The sequence below is a fragment of the Pseudochaenichthys georgianus genome, chromosome 4 (genome assembly GCF_902827115.2).
Source record: "Pseudochaenichthys georgianus chromosome 4, fPseGeo1.2, whole genome shotgun sequence".
NCBI classification, from domain to species: Eukaryota; Metazoa; Chordata; class Actinopteri; order Perciformes; family Channichthyidae; genus Pseudochaenichthys; species Pseudochaenichthys georgianus.
This window is the reverse complement of record NC_047506.1, coordinates 25,582,043-25,609,635: the sequence shown is the minus strand read 5'-3', so window position 1 is coordinate 25,609,635 and position 27,593 is coordinate 25,582,043. Positions and strand designations below refer to the sequence as shown.

Here is a 27,593-nt window from a genome sequence, read left to right as displayed (position 1 = left end):
GGAACTGCTTTAGGCTGGTTTAGGTCCTATCTATCTGAACGCTCTCAGTTTGTACGTGTTAACGATGAATCTTCCACGCAAACCAAAGTTAGCCATGGAGTGCCACAGGGCTCAGTGCTCGGACCTATTTTGTTCACATTATATATGCTTCCGTTAGGCAATATTATAAGGAATCATTCTGTAAACTTTCATTGTTATGCGGATGATACTCAACTATATTTATCGATCAAGCCTGATGAAATTAATCATCTGGATAGAATTCGGGACTGCCTTGGGGACTTGGAAACGTGGATGACCTTAAACTTTTTGATGTTAAACACGACCAAAACTGAAGTTATTGTACTTGGCCCGAAGAATCTACGAAACAAATTATCTAAAGACATACTAACTATGAATGGCATTAATTTGGCCTCCAGTGAGACTGTAAGGAATCTTGGTGTTATATTTGATCAGGATTTATCCTTTAACGCCCACATAAAATCAATTTCAAGGACCGCCTACTTCCATCTACGTAACATTGCAAAAATCAGGCATATCTTGCCTCAAAACGATGCAGAGAAACTAGTCCATGCATTTGTTACTTCTAGGCTGGATTATTGTAACTCTTTATTATCAGGGAGTACCAAGAAGTCAATCAAGTCGCTTCAGCTGATTCAAAATGCTGCGGCTCGTGTACTAACCAGAGTTAGGAAAAGGGACCACATTACTCCTGTTCTGGCTGCCTTACACTGGCTCCCTATAGAACACAGGATAGAATTTAAAATTCTTCTTCTCGCCTACAAAGCCCTTAATGGGCAGGCGCCATCTTACCTTAAAGAACTCATTATACCCTACTGTCCTACTAGGGCATTGCGTTCCAAGAATGCAGGGTTGTTGGTTGTTCCTAGAATCTTTAAAAGTACAATGGGAGCCAGAGCCTTTTCTTATCAAGCTCCACATTTGTGGAATCAGCTTCCAGTTTGTGTTCGGGCGGCAGACACCCTATCCGTTTTTAAGAGTGCGCTTAAGACCTTCCTTTTTGATAAAGCTTATAGTTAGGGCTGATTAGATTCAGCCCCTAGTTTTGCTGATATAGGCTTAGTTTGTCAGGGGACATCTTACTTCTTCCTTCTCTCTGTCTATACCCGTGTACACTCATGTTCCGATTAACCCAGCTTCCCCAAATGTCTTTCTTTTTGGTGTCTATATACGCTGGGATCCGGAGTCATGGATGATCCTGCGGTCCTGTGTCCTGGATCGCGAGCGCTGGATCTTGAGTCGTGGCTGTGGTCCTGGATCATAGGTCCTGGATGGATATCCTCGTGGATTCATCTTCCTATTATACACACATGCATTTCCAAACATTTGGACTACCTATGTTGCAAATGTATTATCTTTTCAATTTACACACGGCATCTATTGCACGTCTGTCCGTCCTGGGAGAGGGATCCCTCCTCTGTTGCTCTCCCTGAGGTTTCTCCCATTTTTCCCTTTAAACTGGGTTTTCTTTGGAAGTTTTTCCTTGTACGATGTGAGGGTCTAAGGACAGAGGGTGTCGTATTGTCATACTGATATTCTGTACACACTGTGAAGACCACTGAGACAAATGTAACATTTGTGATATTGGGCTATATAAATAAACATTGATTGATTGATTGATTGATGACTTATATATTTACTTTGATTCATTCACAGTGCGGTATAATGAGACAATAACAGGCTACAGATGCGGACACGCACACACACATATATATGTGTATATATTTATATAAATAAATACAATTTCAGAATCAAACAGAGCACTCTCATAACTCGTAACACTATCAGAGACTGGATATATCCCCCCCCTCTCCCCTTTGGTCGCTACAATGAGGAAAATAAATTACGGGCCAAAAGTTGTATTTACAAGTATTAAAAGTAAGCAGAGGACACCAAACCAACAGACCTGTCTGTCCGCTGCATCTACGCACACACTGTACCACACACACCTACACACTGTACCACACGCACACACACACACACACACGCACGCACGCACATACAGCTCCTAAAACAGGCTACAGCCGTTGTGTATTTTATTGTGAAGCACTGAATGGTTTTAGAAAAATATCGACTCTTTGTTTGTAGATATCTACTACTAAACTAAAGCAAATAAAGAGAGTAGGCCTGTTATACTGAGCGATATATATTATACACACTGCTCTGCTTTCTGCAAGGACCTCACAGCTGTTCTCTCTGTAAACATCGCGTCGCGATGAAAGCAGTTTCTAAAATAATATCCAGGGGATGCATGCAGAGCTGTCATTGGCTGAGTCTTTGAAACATCTCTGTTCCCGGAAATGCATCCGCGAAGGAGCCGTGGAGGACCATGGAGGACCCATCAGTGTATCCTCGGTTAGAGCTCCTCCAGAGAGCCTCCTCGATGCTCGATGCTCGGTCCTCGACGTGCATTTAGAGAAATGGGATGTCCTTCAACATGGCACGCTAAAATTCATTTCCGGGTCACTGCCGGAAAACAGAGGAGTCGAGGAGGGGGATTTGATTAAATGAGAAAGGGCCCTGGAGGGTTCATTGAGAGAAAAAATAAATAAAACGTGGCCACGCTTTAGTAACTCGTGCGCACGCTTTAGTAACTCGTGCGCACGAGTTACTAAAGCGTGCGGAGTTAATAAAGCATGGCCTCGTTTTATTTATATTGAGGGATTCCTGTCCGTGACTCACAGAATCTGCTGCGGCCCACAGCTGTTTTATAGAAGGAAAACATCCTTCACTTTATGAAATCTCTGTGGCACCAGTGGCCTGTACTACGAAGCAGGATTTGCTATTTACACTATTCATTCATGAAGTATGACGCTGCGCTGTCAGCACGCGTCTCCATGTTTGTGATTGGTCAAATGTTGGTAACCCCGTCCCTTTCACGTGAACGCACTCTCAACCGGACAGAGAAACCCTGGTTGATTTGCTGAGTTAATAACCAGCTTCGTAGGACCGCTTAGCGACATCGCGTTTGTTAGGGTTAGTTAAACCGGGTAAATCAAACATATCCAGGGTCTGTTGAACTGGCTTCGTCGTACAGGGCACTGGAGGCAGTAACGTGTAATTCAGCAGAATCTGAGAAGAGCAGCACCAGGGGCCTATATTGCGAACCTGGTTCAACCTAACCTGGATATGTTTGAGTTAGCCGGTTGGCTTAATCCAAAACATACGCGCTCTCGCTAAACTGTACTACGACGCTGGTTATCAAGTGGATCGCTCAAGCCAACCGTGTCCTATCTAGTTAGGTGCGCGTTCACATGAAAGGGGTGCTATTTGGAGCATTCGACCAATCACAAACATGGAGAAGCGCACTGACAGCGCAGCGTCATACTTCCTGAATGAAAAGTGAACTTTAATACTAGTCAAAAATGAAGAAGTTAAACTTTAAACATCCATGACTTAAACACTTGATCCAGGATAAAAGCCACATAGCTGCACCTGCAAGGTGAATACAGCTGGGAACAGAACAAGTGTTTGAATGCGTACATTAACAGGTTTATGATATCACTGCCCCGTCTAAAACACGATCTGACTTCAATTACATTTGTCTCGAGTGTTTCGTCAACTTATGTGTTGCTTAAAATAATACTTCTGCATACAGTATGTGACACTGTGAGTGTTGCACGGCCAGATACGGCTCAGCTGACTCAGATAAGGAGATATATGATACATTATGAAGTGATATGCCGCGGACTGTACTTAATGTACTCTGATCCGGTTACTTATGTTGTGGCCGATATTTAAGTAAGCTTTCTTAACGCTAATGTTATAATAGTCAGATTGCTCTGAAGATGGAGGTGATATTCTATTAATGTTCACGTTCACACAGTCGGTGATTTTTGCCGGCCGTCTTTCCTGCAACGGCAGTTTTTCTGTATTTCCTTTCTCCTGTAATATGACTTGATCGCTTTAAACTCCGCACACTGAGCTCTGATTGGTCAGCAGGCGGTGCTTTCACTGAGTTGAGCTCTTAGCCTGCAACCTGCTTAGCATATATTACCATGGAGATCTAGCCTGCTAAAAAGAGAACCAGCTTCGTAGGACCGGAAAGCCGGAGTTTCCCCTGAATTTAGCCGGCTAAGCGAAAATCCTGCTTCGCAGTATACCCCCCAGCTGCAAAGAGCGGTGCCTTTTACTGTTTACTTCACTGCGTTTCCCTTCATTAGAACCGCTGGATAGAGATCGAGGCTTCTACGTTTAACCACACACACCTCTACACACATCGAACTACCAGAGTATTACCCCTCATTTTATGAAGGATATGTCCTGTCACCGGGGCGCATGCTGTGTGTGTGTGCGTGTGTGTGTGTGTGTGTGTGTGTGTGTGTGTGTGTGTGTGTGTGTGTGTGTGTGTGTGTGTGTGTGTGTGTGTGTGTGTGTGTGTGTGTGCTCAGCTCCGCTCTGTGTGTGCGTGTTCGGTGTGTTTGTGTGTGTCCGACACCACCTGCATTTGTTTTCAAATTACCACGAACAGTAATTTACACAAATCTGGTTCTCCATAGTTATATGTGTATTCCCAAGTGAAAGAAATTCGTTTAATCTTAATGTCGATGTGCTATAGTCCTGCCGGAGTGCACCGGAACGAACGATACTATCATAAACAAATGCCCACACACACACAAAACGAGGCCACGCTTTAGTAACTCGTGCGCACGCTTTAGTAACGAGTTACTAAAGCGTGCACACGAGTTACTAAAGCGTGCGCACGAGTTACTAAAGCGTGGCCACGTTTTATTTATTTTTCTCTCTGTGAACCCTCCAGGGCTCCGTACAAACTCATACCTTTTTTAGAAGTATTTGTATGGAGGAGTATTAGGGCCAGAACAACTAGAGTAGAACGTTTTTTAATTTTAAAAATATAGTTTAAATGTCTGTATTCTCGATATTTTTACTTTATTATTAACATTTCCACTAAAAGTGCAACATATATTTAAAGCTGCAGCAGCAATGTGATTTGTTTACCATGTCTGTTGTTTGGAAACAATGTTTGGCTCCGCAAAACACAATTATTTAGAAAACAAAATAATAAGGTGCCTTGGATGTTGTTGTGACTGGAACCTAAACATCTTCTTTATCATTTTACCCCTCTATGTATCGAACTAAAACTCTTCTGTGGGACTCAAATTTTATAAACTTTTTTTTTTATTGAATGTTACAAAACAAAGATGACCATGTTCACGTCTTAAAGTCATCCTGAGGCCTTAGTTTTGGTTTAAAATTACACAACATCATGTATGTGTTGCTTCTTTTGGGCTTGTTTTCATAGACCTGGGGCCTATACTGCGAACCTGGTTAAACCTAACCTGGATATGTTTGAGTTAGCCGGTTGGCTTAATCCAAAACATACGCGCTCTCGCTAAACTGTACTACGACGCTGGTTATCAAGTGGATCGCTCAAGCCAGCCGTGTCCTATCTAGTTAGGTGCGCGTTCACATGAAAGGGGTGGTATTTGGAGCATTCGACCAATCACAAACATGGAGAAGCGCACTGACAGCGCAGCGTCATACTTCCTGAATGAAAAGTGAACTTTAATACTAGTCAAAAATGAAGAAGTTAAACTTTAAACATCCATGACTTAAACACTTTATCCAGGATAAAAGCCACAGAGCTGCACCTGCAAGGTGAATACAGCTGGGAACAGAACAAGTGTTTGATTGCGTACATTAACAGGTTTATGATATCACTGCCCCGTCTAAAACACGATCTGACTTCAATTACATTTGTCTCGAGTGTTTCGTCAACTTATGTGTTGCTTAAAATAATACTTCTGCATACAGTATGTGACACTGTGATTGTTGCACGGCCAGATACGGCTCAGCTGACTCAGATAAGGAGAGATATGATACATTATGAAGTGATATGCCGCGGACTGTACTTAATGTACTCTGATCCGGTTACTTATGTTGTGGCCGATATTTAAGTAAGCTTTCTTAACGCTAATGTTATAATAGTCAGATTGCTCTGAAGATGGGAGGTGATATTCTATTAATGTTCACGTTCACACAGTCGGTGATTTTTGCCGGCCGTCTTTCCTGCGACGGCAGTTTTTCTGTATTTCCTTTCTCCTGTAATATGACTTGATCACTTTAAACTCCGCACACTGAGCTCTGATTGGTCAGCAGGCGGTGCTTTCACTGAGTTGAGCTCTTAGCCTGCAACCTAACCTGGTCCCGACCAGGTTAGCTGCTTAGCATATATTACCATGGAGATCTAGCTTGCTAAAAAGAGAACCAGCTTCGGATGACCGGAAAGCCGGAGTTTTCCCTGAATTTAGCCGGCTAAGCGAAAATCCTGCTTCGCAGTATACCCCCCAGGTTGCTTATTTCTCTCAAATCTGGCAACAGAGTGGGCAGTGAGCAGTGTCTAATAGTAGCAGTAAGCTAGCGAGAGGCTACGTTCAGCTGGTGACTCGGGAGTCGGGACAGAGAAAATGTCAGGAATTTGGAAGTATTATAAAATTTAAAGTGAAGGCAGTGTAACAGCCAGATGCAATGTTTGCAAGGCGGAGGTTCCGCGTGGTGGAAAGAACAGAGCTACGTTCAACACGACCAATCTAATACGCCACCTGAGAAACAAACACAAACAACACGACGAGTAGGCTACACAGCGGCCACTCAGGTACGGGCACTGAAACAACCAACACTTTCAGAGACTTTTAAAAGGAAAGAGAAACTACCCCAGAACAGTGAAAAGGCCAAAAAAAATAACAGCCAAGATAGCTGAATTCATCGCGTTGGATCACCAGCCGTTATCTGTTACCTTTTTTTCTCTTAATGCATTGCATAAAGATCGGATCGGGAAAAATCGGTATCGGCAGATTGTCAAAATCAAATGCTCGGATCGGGAGCACAAAAAGGTGATCGGGACATCCCTACTCGCTACCTCATAATGTTATTTGTCTTTACTCAAAATATTTCTTCTTTTTTACATTCCTGGCAGAAATAGCTTTTCTATAATGAAAGCTCATCAACAGTATAGAGTATTTTTTTACATCTCAATGTGAATGGAAATGCTTTGAGGCCTTAAGGTAGAGGAAGTCCAATTCCTTTTTCAGACCCATACAGTAGAGTATCCAGGGTATGGCTGGGGTAGGCTAAAGCCATACCAAGAAATGGCTTAGCCCCACCATGAAAGATTATGTTAAAGTAAGCAAAAAAAAAGTCCGCCGAGTAAATTGCACAGACAGCAACGAGATTGCTTTCAGTAGCCTCTTGTAGAATTTTCTAATCATAAATCTATCGAGTAGATCATAAATCTAATCGATAGATTTATGATTACAAAATTATAAAAGTAGGGACATGTGGATATTATCCGGCTGAACAAAACGTGCATTTATCTAACAGGTTCTTTTTCCACAGACCTTATTTAGAACTATTTTCCAAAATCCTATGGAGAAATCCCATTTATTTTTGTCGAGGGAACCTTATTATATATCCATGGAGGGAACCGGTGGGAACCTTATACATCGATGGAGGAAACCCATGCACAGCTTACTTCCGGGTTTTAGGACCCGTCACTGCACCACTCGAAGTCCCGCCCTTCTACTAGTCAACTAGAAAGACTACAAATCCCTGCTGCTCTCTAGCAGGGACTTTCGAGCGGCTCTTTTGTGAGAAAAGAGCTATATTTCTGATTGGCTGGGCAGATTACAAACCACGCCCCGTAAAACTCCCAAAAAGCCGCCATTTTATTATCCTCGCATTAGCATTATTAGCATTATCATTAGCCCAGCGCAGAAACGCAGAGAGACTAACTTATGGCAACACAAAATAAAACATGGAAGCGGTGGAGATGAGGAGGTGTCGCCGTTCTGGCGATTGGAAGGCTTACTATACTGAAGCCAGTCCCCAACTCCGGGGACTTCCGGCCGGGGACTTTGGACTTAAGGACGATGAATAGCGTAGTCAATGCTTTAGTGACAAGGAAATGATTTGTTTAAATATTAGATACAGTATGACGTTATCTGTGACTTTAGTCGAAATGAAGCTTATCCATTGCATTGCATTTGTTAAATAGGTTTGTGTCTTACGTGAGTGATACATATGAATAAAGCATTTGAAAACAAATTAATTTGACTGACTTAACTCATCCAAAGTAACAGTAAAATAAAAAGGACCTACACAATAATACTCAATCAAACTGATACAGTATGAGGACTGTGATATCCAGCAATTTCTTAAGTAAAACAATAAGATTATGACCTTTTTTTAAAAGAAGATAAAAAGTTGTTTGCATGTAAAGAAGTCTCTAAGCCACGCATGTAACTTTACATCTGTTTGTTCAAAGTGTCCTTAAGGTGATCCAGACAGGCTGGACCAGAGGAGGAGAGACAGATCTGGACTCTTAGCAGCAGAGAACTTCACCACGTATTCCAAGGTATACCTTTTTCATACTTTACAAAGAATGCATAAAGTAATGACTCTAATACACTGATATACATGCCATTAAACAAGACTAAATACTAGATCACCTGCACATCAGTGATGTGGAGTGTACTTTCTTAGCAAAAGGTTACATTTACATTTTACCAAGCAACATCACTTTTTTGTTCAACTTTCACATTTCAATGTATTTAAGGCAAATATGATTGAACATAGTGAGAACTATGACCCTTTGTCTCTGCTGCATACTGACTGTAAACAACATGTAAAAGTGATTGTTTCAGTGAGACAACCGGACAGAGCAAGCTTCTACAGTTGCACTAATTTTTACAACAGTTAAATATTATTTTAATAATACATTTATTTCAATGTTGATGAATTTAGAACGGTTTATTCATAACCTGATTATCTTTGTAGTACACTGTTGGATTTAAAAAAACACATTCAAAAAAAAATAAAAAATCATTATATTTATAGCCCCTGAACAAACAAACACACCTCTTTCTTAAATAACACACTTGCTCTGCAATAATATGTTTTTTGATATTTCTGTTAGGAAAGGACACGCCTGAGAGACAGGACTGCTTCACCATGTTCTCTTTCTCTGAAGGTCCAGAAGAACATCCAAGAGGGAAAGGAGAAGCTGATGTGATGAGATATAAGAGCAGTACAGGACATTCACTAAGAGACACGTATATTGTAACACAAAGACCTGCACACTGACTAGTTTTGTAGTCTAACAGGAACTTCATTTGTGTGTTGTTTTGTGTTTTACGTTGCACCTCAGAGACAGTGTGATTATTGTCAGGCCTATAAAGTTTGGCAACAAAAAAAAGTCAGCTGATCAAATGCATTTGCCTCACTTTATGAGCTTCACAATACTTGTGCCTTGTACCGCAGAGTTTGCAACGTCATAAATACATGGTGCCAATCTTCAGTCAGATGTGAATGTGTAACTTAACATTTTCAGTAAGAATAACGGACAAAAGGAGTGCAAATACAATTTATTGAAATGTGAACTAAAAGTTATCAAGCATGAACCATCACCATTTTTTGGGAAAGACCCTCAGTCCTCTCCGGCCAAACCAACAGACAGGACGTTCATAAAGCTGAGGTTTCCCCCAAAGTCTCTAATAATCCATCCTGTGAATATGAGAGGGGAACAAATAGTGTAATAGATGCTTTGGACAATAAGAAATATAAAGTTAACTGTTGAGTTGCTCAGTTTTTTAGATTGAAAGGGTTTAATAATACAAACAAAAGGAGAGGCACTGTAAAATAAAGATTGGTCTTTCAATAAATTGTGTTTTTGTCTTTTGAATTATTTGTCTAAAGTCAAGTAGCTAGAACTGTTACTTATAGTTTGAATGATACAGTCTGGTTATAATGTTTGGAGGAGGCATCACAGGTAAGAGCACCATTTGTTGTGTTCCATCCACAACAAATGCACACAGATTGATGTGTATTTATTTACTATTGTGTATTTATGTGTATTTATTTACTATTTCTTGAATCATTACTGTCAGTCCAAAACAAGAGATTTTGTTTTAGTAACATTTAAAAAAAAAAAAAAAACATTATCTCTTTTCCACTACACTATCTTGAATACTTTAGTTTTTACCTCACTACATTTATCTAACAGCTTTAACATTGTACAGGTGTCACTTCGGACTAATTATGACAGCATGTCCTACTATTTTGAGAGTTTGAACAAACCAGACCTTCATCTATTAATGTAGAAAATAGTCAGCACATTAAACCATTATGAAAGTAATAATTAGTTAGCTCATTGTTCAAAATGAGCTCCAACAACAACAACAGTTAAGTCAACTCGTGCATCGGTAATAACAATAAATCAAATAATATAATATAATAGTATAACTTGTGTCTACTTTAAATACTTTAACAACACTTTCCTAATTATACTAGCATACTTTTACTAAAGTAACATTAACATGTTTAAATGCAGGGCTTTTGTAAGAGAGTATTTGTATAGTGGAGCATGGTCTACTTGACTTATCTAACCGAAGTGATCGTTACGTTACTTTGCAAACCGTCACACCCCCCCACATACAAAAGGACACGGTAAAGTGATTCACTTCAATTAATGATAACTACGGAGCTTGCTAACAGCAAGGCACAAGGCTACTTCACTCAGTTAGCTAGCTAATGTAAGATACAAATGCTGTCGAGCCCTCACTGCTTGTAAAATAAAGAGCACAAACTGACTACTTACCCAAGCCCCACTGTTCTCCGTAATTGTTCTCCCGGGTTGTTGTGATCACATGACTGACAAAGCCGTGCTCTGATAGGCCAGAAGTCGGTTTGATTGCATTAGGGCTCGATTGCTTATCCTGTCTAAGTAGCCCGGATGATGCTGCATCGCAATTTTGGACATCGAATTTTATACACCGAATTTTTTGACGTCGAATTGTTTTCACTTGAATTTTTGGGATCTGAATTTGAACATTCGAATTTTTTTCACTTGAATTTTTACATTTTTATTTCACATAGGTAAATTCGGAGCAAAAACATTCAGATACATGATTTTCAAAGTAATTATTTTCAATGCTATAAATTCGGTGTCTAATAAAATTCAAATACTTCTGTCTCTTGTTTGCTTCCATATATTAACCTCGTTCGCAGGTGTTTGTGTGCTTGGTAGCTTAGCTTGTTACTTGTTACTAGCTAAGGACGTAACCCTTTATGCATACATATACATTTTAGTTTATGATTCAGCCTTGGGTAAGACTTTTATAGTCTATGGCTAAGACACCCATAATGCTAAACGGGAGCAAATGTTAATAGGGGACCCAATTATCCCAGTGGTGGCCGCCGGAGCTAACGGAGCCGCAGGGGGCTAGCTCCAGCCGGCGTCCCAGAGCTAGCCCACTGCGGCTCCGGGCGGTGGAGTCTGTCTTTTCTCAACGTGTGAATGACAAGCATTAAGAATAACAAAATATAGCTAATTATCTTGCAGATTGTCTCATTTGATTATGAATGTAACGTTTATATAGGGGAACTACACTGTTAGCAGTAACTTGGTATGCATGTATTTCATGTTAGCTTAGCTTCTTAGCCTGAGCTAGCTCTGTTTACTTCCAGTTCGGAGGCAGCAGGTCTCGCCTCTTTGCCCCCTTATTTGGAGAAGGCGGGATTAGACTCTGACGTCACAGTCGAGCCGTTAGTGGCCGACTCCGCCTACTAAGGGCTTCACGGCAACTCTGCAGAATCCTATGCGTGACGTCACGGACACTACGTCCATGGTTTCACACAAATAAATGTGTTACTTCACAGTTTTAAGACACATTTTTATTTTTTTGACTTGCAAAATTATCTTTTAAATTGAACAGCATCATATGTGTAATTCGTGGCACAATTCAAACGGGATCGAAAGATAATCTTTCTCTCGCCATTGACTTCAATACATAATCTTTCCGAAATAAGGTCCCCTGGAGGTCCACCGGAAGGGGAGGGACTTCGCCTCTCTATTACGCTACGTCACTGTGACTGGTCAATTGCTTCAGTGGGAGGGACCAAATGCAACTATTTATACCAGCACAGACACAGTATGTTCAGAACAAGGTGACACCTTGAAGAGAGAAGCATTTGAATCAAACAGAAGCTGCATTGTGTGAGGAGAGAAGTCATTTTTGACATTTTACTTCAAGAAAATATGAAGTGGCCAGCGATGTTTGTCTTGCTGAGCATATGCTCACAGGTAAAGTAACGGACTAAAATGTGTTATAGTCATTTTGCTTATTTCATTTCAGGCTCAGAAATCCTGTTTTTAAAAAGGAGTGATACAATGTTACAGATAAGTAGTAGGAACTTGAATGTCATATAAAACCATAACCGTTTTTATTTTCTTATCTACATTTGCAGGCTGCAGCAAAAGGTATGTATTTTACCATAACTACACTGCAGATGGTAATATCATTTTCATATGAGAATGAAAGGGCACACAGTATTGATGGTATATGTATCTGTAAATGAATCAATTTCTCAGGGTGTAAAAAAGTAGGCTACTATAAAGATGCTCTCCCATCAGATATCGAAGTATCCGTGTTCTCTGCAACATCGAAGAGCGCGATTCTCAGATGGACCAGGGTCTACGGAGCCAGCTCATACAAGGTCATCGCCACCCCCCAGAACTCCCCAGGCAACCCCGTTGGTTATGCCGTGTTTGGTCCAAACACAGTGATGGGCACCATCAACTCTCTGTCCCCAAACATCATGTATACATTCACAGTTGCAGCTCTGGATAATGTTCAAGAGATACTAAACACTGGAACTATCGATTCTTCCTCAGGTGAGGTAACCTTGTGATGTTAAAGCAATTAACTGAGTGTTTTATTCTTGTTTAGTTTCATCACACACAAAAAACGTTCTGGTGCATGTGTTTTAGTTAAGTTAGTAGAGTAGGCCTACCGTTTTATTCTGATATTCGGGCAAACTAATTATATAGGCCTACATATCGTGTGTGTATATACAAAAGTATTGGGACACTCCTTAATCATTGAATACAGGTGTTTCATTCAGTCCCATTGCCACCAGGTGTATCAAATCAAGCACCTGCAGTCTGCCTTTACAAACATTTGTGAAATAATGGGTCGTTCTAAAGCACTTTGAGCACCAAGAAAAGCGCTTTATAAATGTTAATTATTATTAAAGAGCTCACTGAATTTGAACGTACTGTAATATGCCACCGTTGCAACAAGTCAGTTCGTGAAATGTCGTCTTTCGTAAATATTCCACGATCAACTGTAAGTGTTATTATTGCAAAGTCTAAGGGTTTAGGAACCACAGCAACTCACGTAAAGACAACGTAAAGTTACAGACCGGGGTCGCCGAGTGCTGAGGCGCAGAGTGCTTAAAAGTCGCCAAAGCTCTGCTGACTCAATAACTGCGGAGTGCTGCCACTGGAGTGCTGCCATGCAGAGCAGTGGAAGCAGTGGAAACGTGTTCCGTGGAGTGACGAAACACGCTTCTCTATCAGGCAGTCTGATGGACGGGTTTGGCGAATGCCAGGAGAACGTTACCTGCCGGACTGCATTGTGCCAACTGTAAAGTTTGAGGGACAATGCTATGGGGTTGTTTTTCTGGCGAGTCTTAATGCTTCATCTTACCAAGTCATTTTGGACAATTCTATGCTTCCAACTTTGTGGAAACGGTTTGGGGAAGGCCCTTTTCTGTTCCAGCGTGACTGTGCACTAAGTCCATAAAGGCCTGGTTGGATGAGTTTGGTGTGGAAAAATGTGACTGGCCCGCACAGAGCCCTGACTTGAACACCTTTGGGATGAACTAGAATGGAGATTCCAATATCTTGTCGAAAGCCTTTCCAGAAATTAATATAGCTGCAAAGGGGGGGGGGGACCAACTTCATATTAATGCCCAAGAATTTTGAATGGGATGTCATAAAAGCTCCTGTAGGTGGTCCAATACTTTTGTGTATGTGTGTGTATATATATATATATATATATATATATATACACACATTACAGTCAGAATGTTTTTTAAACATTTGTTATCTGAATAAATAATGTAACGTGTACATTTAAACACTTAAATGGTACTTTGATGAGGAGCACAGAAGAGTCACTGTTAGTGCCTCGTGATTTAAATAAGCCTTTCTTTAAGCAAATAGTTTTATTTTATTACATTCAAATTGACCTACTGTTGCAGACACAAAATAAATAGTTTGCCCTGAAATCTGTGGGTAAAAAGATGGATTGCATTGCCAACTACCGCTGGGAAGGTGTAGTATCTCGTCAAACTGTATTTCTTGTGAATCTTTTAGCTCCTGAGGTGATGGATCCCCTCCGGACAGTGAAGTCGAAGGACAGCAAGACTTTTATCGTGTCTTTCAGCTTGACGACCGGGGCGACATCTTACATCATACGATTGCAGAATCCCAACCGCTTCATCAGAGAAAACATCGTGTCCTCCTCCCCCGCTGAGATTGAGTCCCTCGACCCGTACACAGAGTACTCACTCAGCATCATGTCTGTGAACAGTGGAGGCCAGAGCCAGCCATCTTCCTCTGTGACTGCAAAGACAGGTAGTGTTAGTGTCCATAATTCAAGATTGAGAAACAAAACCTCAAATGTATTCAGTGGGTAAACAATTAACCCCCAAGGGCTGGATTATAGCAATGAGTCACATATTCAGTAAGAAACAATATGCGCTGTTCTTCTCAGTCTCCATACCCTGTAGAAGTCACTTGATCTCCTTCATTGTCTCTTAGCAGAGTATACAGTCCTGTCATGGAATAATACACACATTATCTTCAGTTTTTGTGCAAAAAGAATCCAGGGTTTTTCTTACCGTTCAATGGCTTGGGGTCTTTCCAGTAAAGACGGTAAGTATACCGGACCCTTCTCTGTTGAACACAATAGGAGGACCTGATCGTGAGAACATGGCTGGCACCTCTCTACTCCCTCCCAAGGGGACTATCTGATCCACATGAGTAAAAAAATAACATGCTGCAGGCAGTCTCATCGTTTTTGTTCGCCATGTTTGCCATTATTCACCTTTGATTTTGCTTCCTTGAATGTAGGTTTCTGTATATGTAAGATTGAGAATAACTACACTATAGGTGGATTTATTTATACATCCACCATTTTTTGAAATTATAACAGAAGCTTTCCACTCGCATGTGAGATTGATTGCTCACTTATTCAGAAACAACATGAAAACTTTTTTTTTTTTTTTTTTTTTTTTTTTTTTTTTTTTTTTAGTAGGTGCATAAAAGTCTGTGAAGTGGCTGATACTTGGTTGCAGCCCACATTCTGATATCACAGTTTGGATCAACTGAAAATAAAAAAATTGATTCACAAAAAGTAAGGGCTTGACTAGGACTTAACTGCTGTAAAACATACCAGAAACATGACTCAAGATATTTATTCCCTTAAGACTTGGCTTCAAAAGCATACATCTTAAATGACTAAGTAAGCAACAATCAAAGTCAAGAGAAACATATTTACTCAAAGTACAGTCGCCCTAATTGCTTCATAATGTTAAACTTTGTCCCCCAGTGTTGGCCCCTCCTCAGCTCTCCGCCTCCTCTCCCAGCAACAACAGCATCACTGTGTCCTGGGCTCCTGTTGCCAACGCTGTCCAGTACAGCCTGTCTCTGTACAAGTTTGCCTGGAACACCACCATCATCACGCACAACACTTCCAACACCAATTGGATCGTCTCCGGCCTGGATATGGGCTCAGTCTACGTCATAAAGGGTTTCGCCTGGGACCTCGAGGGCCGCCAGGGAGAGGACAGTCTGTACATCGACCAGATGACAAGTAAGCGTGCACCGAGACTCTTTTCTGTGTGTGGGAAATACCCATGATTGCTCCTGTAAGTATATAGAGTCTATGTGCCTTTTTTTTTTTATTCGATCATGTAAGAAATATTATACCTGTAGTGATAAGAGAAAATATTAACTAGGCTTGCAAATTTAAATAAACTTGCCACAGTCACAGAACTTTTTTTTTAGTGTGTAAAAATATTTATCTTCAAATGATTATCATGGGATGTAGCCTATATAAGCTACATAAAACATGACTGAAGTTGTTTGAAATGGTATTAAAACCCTTTGTTTCATAAAGGAAACTACTCCATACAAGAAAAAGTTCTACATTTGAACTTGGGCTACTCAAAAAGACACATAGGTAGCACTGGTCTTCTCTGGAGTGTCTTTGTCCACAAAGACTTATGCCATCACAAGAATACAAAAACTGTACAAATAGAACTAGTTATAAAGCCATGTTCAAATAACTAAACAAGTGTTGACATGTAAACAGTCATTTGATGCTGAAATAGTGGGTCTCTGTGTTGGTTTGAACTAGATAAAATATTTTCAACCTCAGGCTGTGAAATCTATATCTAAGAACGGCAGCCATCTGATGAATACAGTATTATTAGTAATAATATTTTCCTCACGAAACATTACTGGTAAGAGTAATTTAGAAACTATTACTCTAATTATACTTCTCTCCTACTCTTATTAGTGTGTTTTATATGTGTACTTGTATTTAATGCATCATTGGGCATGTTTTCACAGGACCTGCTATGCCATCTATTGCCAATGTCTCCATGGTGATGAATAACGGTTTGGCCGGTATCTCAGTGTCCTGGGAATGGGATGAGGGGGTCTTTGGGTCCCTCCAGTACCATGTGATGAGCGACCAGAACCTCACCTGTAACTCCACATCCAGCTCCTGCACCCTGTCTCCAGTGGGCTGCGGAGAGGTACACACCGTCTGGGTCAGCACCTCCGACGAGGCCGGGCCCAGCGTCCAATCCGGCCCCGTGGTGTTCATCACCTGTGAGTATTAGAGACTACATTTATGTCCGATCACACTTGTGACCTATCTGTTTGTAATAGGGCACCGTAGACATATAATGAGCACGCCATAATAATGCAAGGAGTATTGGATTAATCACAAGATACTGTATAAGTGTTGGTTGGTTGGAAGTTATTTAGTTCATTACATCTTATTTAGCATCACTTTTATCCAAAGTTCCTTACACTTCGATGCCATAAATGTGACTACAGGATCAATTTGAACCTCTGATCCTTCCATTAATGGATTATTAAAATGGTTTAATTTGAAAGTTGACAAGAAATCTATTTGTCTTTGCATATTTACGATCTGTTTACGAGACCGCTATAAGATGATTCAATCTTCACATTCTCTTCAAACATAAAATACATAAAGCTTTTTCTTCCCATCAGAAGAAGTCTTAATTTTCTCATCAATTTAATAGATTAAATCTAATATGCAATGAAATAAAACGGATACTTTGAACATACACTTCGCTACAAGAGTTATGATTACATTTAGTTGTTTAATGAGAAACATTATTATGTTGCATGTAGAATTCTAACATTAGTGCTAGATATGGATTAAAAAATGATGGCTTGCTCTGAAACCCTCTGTCATTAAAATATGACTAAACTCCCTGCTGTCCTGTCCGTCAGTCCCCTGTCCCCCACAGTCTCTGGCTGTTGTGGAGTCGGCAGAAGGAAGCTGCACGCTGACCTGGGACACGATGACTCGCGTCAACAGCTACACAGCCTTCATCAAGAGAGGAGACGGTGCAGAGGAGAGCTGCAACACCACCAGCAGGAGCTGCACCTACAACTGCACATGTGGCCACACATACCTGATGTCTGTGATGGCCTTCAACCAGGCTGGCAGCAGTCCTGAAGGACAGGTTCTCAACTACACCACCTGTAAGTGTCCACTGAGGGGACCGATTTGAATTCATGATTTTCTGTGTATCACACCCCCTGTGTGTCTTTCAGTGCCCTGTTGTCCAGAGGGTGTATCCATCTCCGCCGTGAGCACTGACACGTTTGAGATCACGTGGACGGTCTCTCGGGGGGCAGAGCTGTACCAGACTCGAGCTGCAGACAGTTCAGAGGTCATCCTGTGTAACGACACGGCTCCGGTGTGCGCCCTCTCTGACCTCAGCTGCGACAGTTCCTACAGCGTGGTGTTGACACCCTGCAACGACATCAGCGGATGCAACCGGGCATGCAAAGCTCACACACAAATCACAGGTAGGAAACGTGTGCCCACATGTATCCAGCAAATATCCAGTTACATTTTGAAGTTGTAAAGTTTCCCACTTTATTTCATTTTCAGATTTCCCATTTAAACGGCAGTAAAACATCAGTTAAAACGTTTTTGAATGACTTCAAATGCTTGATATCTAATATTATTAACTAGACTGGTCATCAGAGAGCTATACAGTATCTTTTAAAACTACACATAGGCCTACAGCCAATTAATTAATTTCACATCCATTCCTCATGTACTGTATGTGGAGTAGTCTCAAAGGTTTGATCATGCTCTTAATTCTTCTTTTCCTCCACCCGTCAGCTCCATGCATGCCGATGAATCTGATGTTGACTCAGAGAAACTCCTCCTGCTTCAGTGTCAGCTGGACTCCAAACAACAGGCTTGCTAATTACACCGTGACAGCGTCGGGAGATGACGGCACACGCACCTGCAACACAGACGGAAACAGCTGCGACATCACTGACCTTCCTTGTGGCTCTAACTTTGAAGTCAGCGTCATAGCAACCAGCCCCGCAGGCTTGGGTTTACCCAGCTACTCTGAATTGTTGGAAACAGGTGAGTGGTCAAAAGTTGTGATTGAACCATTTTATTATAAAGTACGGGCAGGACTTAAAAACAACAATATAATGGCATGCTAGTGACGTGTAGCGCCACCTACAGCCTCAAGAACGCCTTCAGGGTTCCTCAGCATGGAATACGAACACAGATATATTTGTAATAAAAACTGATTTCTTAGTTAATATCAAGCTGTCTTTTGCTCTTTTCTGCTGTAACGAATGTAAATGTCCCCTCTGTGGGACGAATATAGGGATTCTGACTTTGATACAGATGGTAGTTTTGTGTTCCACTCCTCAACACTACATTTATCCTCTTCTACAGGACCGTGCTGCCCGGTGGATCAGGTGGTGGATCAGGTGACGCAGGCAATGAGCAATGTGTCATGGTCTCCCGCTAAAGGGGCGCATACATTCATCACTTCCCTAACATCAACGCGTGGTCACGCCCGCTGCCACACCATGGACTCCCACTGCCTCATGGGATGCATCACCTGTGGGACCAACTACACCGTCACCATGGAGGCGATCAGCCACAGCGGGCGCCGGTCAAACTGCTCCTATGAGGGCTTCTCGTCCAGTGAGTGATTGGGTTTTCTTCCAATGAAAAGAAAATACTTTGCAACTGTAGTGTATCTACGAGAAAGCACTGACATGACACTTTTATTATAAAAAAAGAAGCAATACATATCTAAGATTGTTTATGGTATGTATATATATATAAAAGTAGGAATCTGTTAATCATTTTCAATAAAATTGGATTTGAAATGCTTTTTATATTTATTTGCACAAAAGGTGTTCTCACATTTTTGTAGTTGTTTTTAAGATTAAAAACAATCTGAGGACAATCCTCCAAAGTAAAAACATAACTAAATGTTTAAAGAATGTAGCTGCTATAAAAAACTATAAATAGTTTTGTAAATTACAGAAAAATGTAAGCCTACTTCTATTAATCTAACCATTTAGCATTATCTTCGTGGCCAAATAGATGGCGCTCTGACACCCACACAAAACAGTAGAGTGCATACCCTTTTTGTAAAACAACAAAATACACTTTAAATTCAAAGCCATTTCTTGACTGCTTTGTTCATGGGCGTCAGGATTAACATTTGACAGATCGGTGAAATATTTTCCAAAAATTAAAACAATTTTTGTCATGCTCTCTTTGAAAGGGCTGGTTATCTTTCAGACATTAAAGCCACTGCAGAAACCTCACGTCATGTCTCTCTCTCCCTCAGGTGCCTGCTGTCCATCAGGCGTCCGGCTCTATGGGATGGCCCACAGCTCTCTGCGGGTGCACTGGCGCGGTGCTGGCAGCAGCCACAGCTATGTCACAGAGCTGGTGGGCAGCAGGAACAACTACACCTGCACCGCCTCCCCCGGGGAGAGCAGCTGTGATGTTCCCAACATCCAGTGTGGGGATGTCTACACTGTGGTGGTGGCTCCGCTCTCACCAGAGGGCACCAAAGTCCTCTTCTGCGCCCAGAGGATCTACTCAGGTAGGATTGAGACATCTCTCTCAGTTGTTTATGATGATAAATAATATAGGAATTTAGTTTGGCGCTAATGTGTCCTTTTGTTTCTTATATTAAAAGTTAACCCTCTGTTTATGCTCTTAACGGAAAAGTTTTAGCACTAGTGATTTTATGTCTTTCTGTATTCTGGAGCACAACAGCAGTAAAGACGATTCAAGCACCACAGGACAACAAAGGTGGCATAGCTGAATCATTTTTAAAATGATTGACAGCATTTTGACTGAATTTCAATCCTTTTTTCCCTGCCCTCTCAGTCTCTTGCGCAGGCAGCAACCTTGGTACAGGTGAGCGTTATAATATGCAAAAATATATTTATAACTATTTTAAGTTCCACCGTAACCACCCAAACAATTATTTAACTTAAGAAGTAAAATTATTATTTTTCTCTAATGTCATTTCAACCTGTTCTGCAGTGATGTACAGAGGAAAGAGAAGCGTGGACTAGATATGGTAAGTACAAATACGACAATTATACAGAAATATATTACGCCTCACCTGTAGTGGAAGCTGTACGTAGCAGCAACTGCTATAGTGGTTGACTAAAGACGCAAGCATAAAGTTATGTGAAGCCAGTGAGCTTGCCTCTTTGAGACCAGCTTTTAAACTTCACAATATAATTAACAATATATGTGACAATAAAGCAAGCTAAAAGATGACCTTTTATGGAAACACCAATATTAAAGCAACACAGGCAAGACATGAAACGAGAACAGAAACAAAACTCTGATATTGATATTTCTTACAGTATGACATAATAAAGTATATTGTATAATGATGATTCCCTCTGCTGGTCACAATAAAACATTATTTTGCTCAAGATCTGAAAACTTTGACTTGACACTCTGCTGTTATAAGATGTAACAATTTACTTAATGAATATACATTTCTTCAAACTGAATGTGACTGAATCTCTTCTCCACAGACGCAATACCGCCATCTTCCTTTTTCTGCTCTTCCTCCTTCATCAGTCCCGCACCACTGCAATAAAGCTAACTCATGGATGAATAGAAGAAGGACTTGCCTGCACTGGACAACATGCCTGTGTGTTGTCCAGTGGTGATAGTGAAATCATTTTAATAATACATTTGTATGTGTTATGTCTGTATCACTGATAAAACAATACCCCTCTGTTCCCTAAACTATCTTGATCAAGCACTCGAAGAGAGTGCATATGTTTGCTGCTCATAATTATCATGAGGGAACATGTACAATGTGGACATGAAAAATGTTAAAAGTACCTCATGTAAAATCACCATATTGACAAAAAGATCAATTGGCAAAAGAGTAACAGTGTCCAAGCAGACCTTGAAGAATATTTTGTCCCTTCATTTTCTGAATAATTGATTGGATGGTTGGCCAAAAAGTAAATACTAATTGTAGGTCCGGCCCCAAGTAGGAAGCCTCCTGGTGATCTGTGTCACCTCATCCTGTGTTCTCAGGATGAATTCAACTGTTTGTGATATGTGTCTCTGTTGTTGTGACCATAGTTCAGTAAATAAATAATTCCTTGCATCATTTTTGTGATGTGTAGTTTAATTTGTTAGATTTGTGCTTCAAAATCTTATTTTTATGCTGTTTGGTGCCAAATTGTGGCGGACCATAACTAAGTGTACCTACTCCAATACTTTGACTCCACTATAATCCAAAGGCTAATGCTTTTAACTTCCCCCGGTTTGTTTGATAACTTTTGAATATACATTTTTAATTACAAGGTATAATATTTAATAAGATCAGCTTCAGATCTATCCATCAGATTCAATTGTAATGCAATATATATTATACTGAAACGGGCCTTTATATAATGAGGTCTTGTACTTCTCTTGTTATCTTTCTTAGCTAAAAGAATGGTGAACAAAATGGTTACCCGGCCACACTTTGGACATTTTCTTTTCCTGCTACAAAGAAAGTTGTCCGGCAGGAAGTGCTTTTGGCAAGTTTTCATAACTGGTCTAAATGCTCAGACACGTTGGTGAAAATGAATCCTAGTTGTGAAACTGAAACTAAGGTAAATCAGGCACATTTGCTGCTTCAGTTCTGACCCCTAGGGCAATTTACTAACAACATTAGTCCTTTAATATGTATTCCTTTTATCTATTCAATCTGATATCTGATGTCAGATATCCTGTCCTTGATAAAACATCTGCTCAGTATCCCAGAGTCAAACATGTTTTCAGGTTATTTAAAATTAAAATATTGATATCAAATTGGAAACAATGAATCTATATACAAGTTGACTGATTAACCAATAGCTTGAGCTGTTTTTGACAGTTTGTAATACTGTTTACATGTCTCCTTAAGTGTGGAACGTTTTTTAATTTTAAAAATAAAGTTTAAATGTCCGTATTCTCGATATTTTTACTTTATTAACATTTCCACTAAAAGTGCAATATATTTAAAGCTGCAGCAGCAATGTGATTTGTTTACCATGTCTGTATTTAAGTTAATTCTGTTTGGAAACAATGTTTAGGTCTGCAAAACGCAATTCTTTAGACAACTAAATAATTCCCCCCAGTTTGAATAAGGTGCCTCGGATGTTGTTGTGACTGGACCCTAAACATCTTTATAATTTTCCCCCTCTATGTATCGAACTAAAAGTCTTCTGTGGGACTCGCTACCTCATAATGTTATTTATTTGTCTTTACTCAAAAATATTTCTTTTTTACATTCCTGGCAGAAATAGGTTTTCTCCAATGAAAGTTCATCAACAGTATAGAGTATTGGAAATGCTTTGAGGCATTAAGGTAGAGGAAGTCCAATTCCTTTTTCAGACCCATAGAGTATCCAGGGTATGGCTGGGGTAGGCTACAGCCATACCAAGAAATATCTTAGCCCCACCATGAAAGGTCCGCTGAGTAAATTGCACAGACAGCAGTGAGATTGATTTCAGTAGCCACTTGTCTGGAAATGCCGAAGACTAGAAACGGAAAACTTTTTTTTTAAAACAACATATTTGCATGCTATGGGTCTCTCACCCATATCATGCAAATATGTTGTGGTATCTTTACTACAAACTTGAATATAGAGTATCATGCCCTACAATACAAATGTTTTTCCTTCTCTTTTAGAATTTTCGAATCATAAATCTATTGAGTAGAATAGATCATAAATCTAATCGATAGATTTATGATTAAAAGATTATAAAAGTATGGTAGACATGTGGATAGTATCCGGCTGAACAAAACGTGCATTTATCTAACAGGTTCGTTTTCCATAGACCTTATTTAGAACTATTTTCCAAAATCCTATGGAGAAATCCCATTGCTTTTTTGTCGAGGGAACCTTATTATATATCCATGGAGAGAACCGGTGGGAACCTTATACATCCCATGGATATCCATATCCATGGAGGGAACCCATGTGCAGCTTACTTCCGGGTTTTAGGACGTGTCACTGCACCACTCGAAGTCCCGCCCTTCTACTAGTCAACTAGAAAGCCGAAACTTTGGCCCATTCCCAAACCGCCCCCTCCACCCTACCCCTCCGTTTGCGCGTTCATGCGGAGGGTCCGCCATATTGAGGGCTGTTCCAAAGCAACGAGTGTGGAGCGGTGTGGAGGGGGAGTGGGCTATCAAGCCCTCAAACAGCGAGGCTGCAGTCGAATAGTCCAAAGATCAGCTCCTAAGTTCTAACCCTATCGTCTATTCCTTGACCTCTGAGTGAAACGTCACGGGGTTAAGGGATAGTGGATAGGAGAATTCAAAAGGACTTAGGAGAAGAGACTGGTACTTTAGAGAATCCGAATGCACTTTCACCAGCGGACGTCATTTTGTGCGTCTGCTGCTGTGGGGAAACTATGGAAACTACAGTTTTCTATAGCGGACTACAACATGGATGCTCAATAAGAAGGAGGGACTACTGTAAACTCATCTAGAGACTCTGAACCGTGCTCTGATGCTGCTGCTTTAGGCTTTATGAACGTGAACAACAGAAAAACATATTCTTCATGACCAAAGTTGGAATTGAAATAAAAAAAGGAAAGTGAAACTTATGCTCGTCACCCTCTCCCTCCGATCCACATTAATTAATGATCCCAATACGTATGATTGTATGAAAAGATCTTAAAATCAATCCAAATGTATTTATTATAAACGTTAGTCCTTAACATTATCACTGTGTCACCATTCAAACATCTTTTAAAAGTTGAACAAACCCCACACAGCTCAGTAAAGACTGTGAAATTTTGACTTTATTTGATAATTTCAGTAAAAACTAACGTTCATATTTCTCTTTTTGATTAATACTGATGAACGTTCAAAACAAAGCACTTTGGCAACTTACCACATACGTTTTCAAATGCTTAATAAGCACCGTAACTTTCATGATATCATTTCTCGGGCTGAAGTCGAATAGTCCATTTAGCTTAGGAACCTTCCTAAAGGAGTGAAATGACCCGGAAGACCCTCAGTGGCAGGCATGATAAGTGCCGTTCGAATTCTCTAGATGATGAGAATGATAGGAAAGGAGGTTTCAAACTTCCTTTATAACCTCCTTTAGCTTAGGAACCACTGGACCTCCCTAACCGACAGGAGAAGCAAAAATGCTGCCCCACAATGCCTTGCAGCCGCAGCATTTGCCGTCACTCGAGTCTCGGCCGTTCACGGAAACAACCGATTATGACCGAGAAATTATATCATGAAAGTTACGGTGCTTATTAAGCTTTTTAAAACATAGGTGGTAAGTTGCCAAAGTGCTTTGTTTTGAACGTTCATCAGTATTATACTCAAAAAGAGAAATATGAACGTTAGTTTTCACTGAAATTATCAAATAAAGTCAACATTTCAGTCTTTACTGAGCTGTGTGGGGTTTGTTCAACTTTTAAAAGATGTTTGAATGGTGATATACACAGTGATAGATGTTAAGGACTAACGTTTATAATAAATACATCTGTATTGATTTTAAGATCTTTAGTTCATACAATCATACGTATTGGGATCATTTGTATTAATGTGGACCGGAGGGAGAGGGTGACGAGCATAAGTTTCACTTTCCTTTTTTATTTCAATTGGTCATGAAGAATATGTTTCTCTGTTGTCCACGTTCATAAAGCATAAAGCAGCAGCATCAGAGCACGGTGCAGAGTCTCTAGATGAGTTCACAGTAGTCCCTCGTTCTTATTAAACATCCATGTTGTAGTCCGCTGTATAGAAAACTGTGGTTTCCATAGTTTCCCCACAGCAGCAGACGCACACAATGACGTCCGCTGGCGCATCATAAACACGTCGGATAGTGAAAGTGCATTCGGATTCTCTAAAGTACCGCAGTCTCTTCTCCGAAGTCCTTTTGAATTCTCCTATCCACTATCCCTTAACCCTGTGACGTTTCACTCAGAGGTCAAGGAATAGACGATAGGGTTAGAACTTAGGAGCTGATTTTTAAACTATCCGACTGCAGCCGTGGAGGACCCATCAGTATATCCTCGGTTAGAGCTCCTCCAGAGAGCCTCCTTGACACTCGGTCCTCGAAGTGCATTTAGAGAAATGAGATGTCCTTCAACATGGCGCGCTAAAATTCATTTCCGGGTCACTACCGGAGGACCGAGGAGTCGAGGAGGGGGATTTGATGAAATGAGAAAGGGCCCAGATGTGTTCGGGGTTGTCACTACCCGATCCGTCACCCTGCCCGATCAGTTCTGCGCATGTGCGAGAGGGTCCGCCATGTTGGACAACTCCGGACGGCAACACCAGATGGACACTTGACACAGTGGCTTTTAGCAAAGCTCAAAAAGAAAAACCGAGAGAGATGAGTTATTGTTATTACAACGTGACTTCACTATTATTTAACAACTATTTTTATTGGGTTCTTTTATTTGGGGTTAAGTACATTGTCAGAATAAGTGAGGAATGAATTTAACTTCTGTTAGACAGCCATATGCCATACATTTTTGCATACATCCACAGTAAATATTTATTCAGTATGATAGCTGTCTAACAGAAGTTACATCTATTTCTCACTTATTCTGACAATGTACTTAACCCCAAATAAAAGAACCCAATAAAAAGAGTTGTTAAATAATAGTGAAGTCACGTTGTAATAACAATAACTCATCTCTCTCGGTTTTTCTTTTTGAGCTTTGCTAAAAGCCACTGTGTCAAGTGTCCATCTTGGGTTGCCGTCCGGACTTCCGGACCATCTCGCACATGCGCAGAACCGATCGGGTAGGGTGACGGATCGGGTAGTGACAGTCACAAGAGAGGCTTCTCAATACTTAAATGTCCCCTCCTCGACTCCCCTCCTCGACTCCCCTCCTCGAGACTTAGTCCCGCCCACAGGAGATGCGAGCGGAGGACCGAGGAGGGGAGCCGAGGAGAGAGGAGGGGAAGCAGCAGACGTTTAAAGAAATGAGAACTCCTCTCCTCTGAGCGGTCATATTAAAGCGACGTCCGTTCATTATTACGTGGCAACAGCTGCATCAGCTGTCGAGTGTTTTGTCATATTTTATAATCTCTGTTAGATCAGCTGAACTTTGTTCCCCCACATATTTACTTTGCATTCATTGAGAGTGCGGTGTAATGAGACAATACCAGGCTACACACACACACACACACACACACACACACGCACACGCACACGCACACGCACACGCACACACACACATATTTATATAAATATATGCAATTTAAAGTATGAGAGCACTCTCATAATAACGACACAATCAGAGACTGGATATATCCCCCCCCCCTCCCTCTCTGGTCGTTGAAATGGGGAATTGAAATTACGGGCCAAACGTTGTATTTGCAAGTATTAAAAGTAAGCAGAGGACACCAAACCAACTGAGACCTGTCTGTCCGCCGCATCTGCGCACTGTACAACACACACATACACACTGTACAACACGCACCTACACACTGTACAACACGCACCGACACTGTACCACACACACACCTACACACTGTACCACACACACCTACAGCTCCTAAAGCATAATCAGGCTACAGCCGTTGTGTATTTTATTATGTGAAGCACTAAATGGTCTTAGAAAAACATCGACTCTTTGTTTGTAGATATCTACTAAACTAAAGCAAATAAAGAGAGTAGGTCTGTTATACTGAGTGATATATATTATACACACTGCTCTGCTTTCTGCAGGACCTCACAGCTGTTCTCACTGTAAACATCGCGTTGCGATGAGAGCAGTTTCTAAAATAATATCCAGGGGATGCATGCAGAGCTGTCATTGGCTGAGATTAGTCCGGCCGTGCGTCACGCCTCCACCGTTCCCGGAAATGCACCCGCGGAGGAGCCGTGGAGGAACCATCAGTGTATCCTCGGTTATAGCTCCTCCAGAGAGCCTCCTCGACGCTCGGTCCTCGGTGTGCATTTAGAGAAATGAGACGTGCTTCAAAATGGCGCGCTGAAATTCATTTCCGGGTCACTACCGGAGGACCGAGGAGTCGAGGAGTTGAGGAGGGGAAATGTGAGTATTGAGAAGCCTCTAAGGGGTACCAGATATGTTCGGGTGTATTTCCGTCATCTGTCATCCGTCATATCCGTCTACTCACCTCCCTCTGCTCCCAGCG

The 27,593-nt window shown here is 41.0% G+C and overlaps 1 protein-coding gene across 1 annotated transcript; it reads left to right on the top strand.

The window, feature by feature from the left end:
* The first annotated feature begins 11,995 nt into the window (after positions 1-11,995).
* Positions 11,996-21,612, top strand: LOC117445131 (fibronectin type III domain-containing protein 7-like). Its single transcript, XM_034080555.1, has 14 exons — positions 11,996-12,118; positions 12,283-12,295; positions 12,449-12,709; positions 14,198-14,458; positions 15,435-15,698; positions 16,460-16,723; positions 17,381-17,635; positions 17,708-17,965; positions 18,288-18,542; positions 18,867-19,121; positions 19,780-20,040; positions 20,331-20,360; positions 20,490-20,526; positions 20,999-21,612. Exons 1-13 carry the CDS (start codon positions 12,074-12,076, stop codon positions 20,519-20,521), a joined length of 2,454 nt encoding a protein of 817 aa, XP_033936446.1. The 5' UTR covers positions 11,996-12,073; the 3' UTR covers positions 20,522-20,526; positions 20,999-21,612.
* The last annotated feature ends 5,981 nt before the right edge of the window (positions 21,613-27,593 follow it).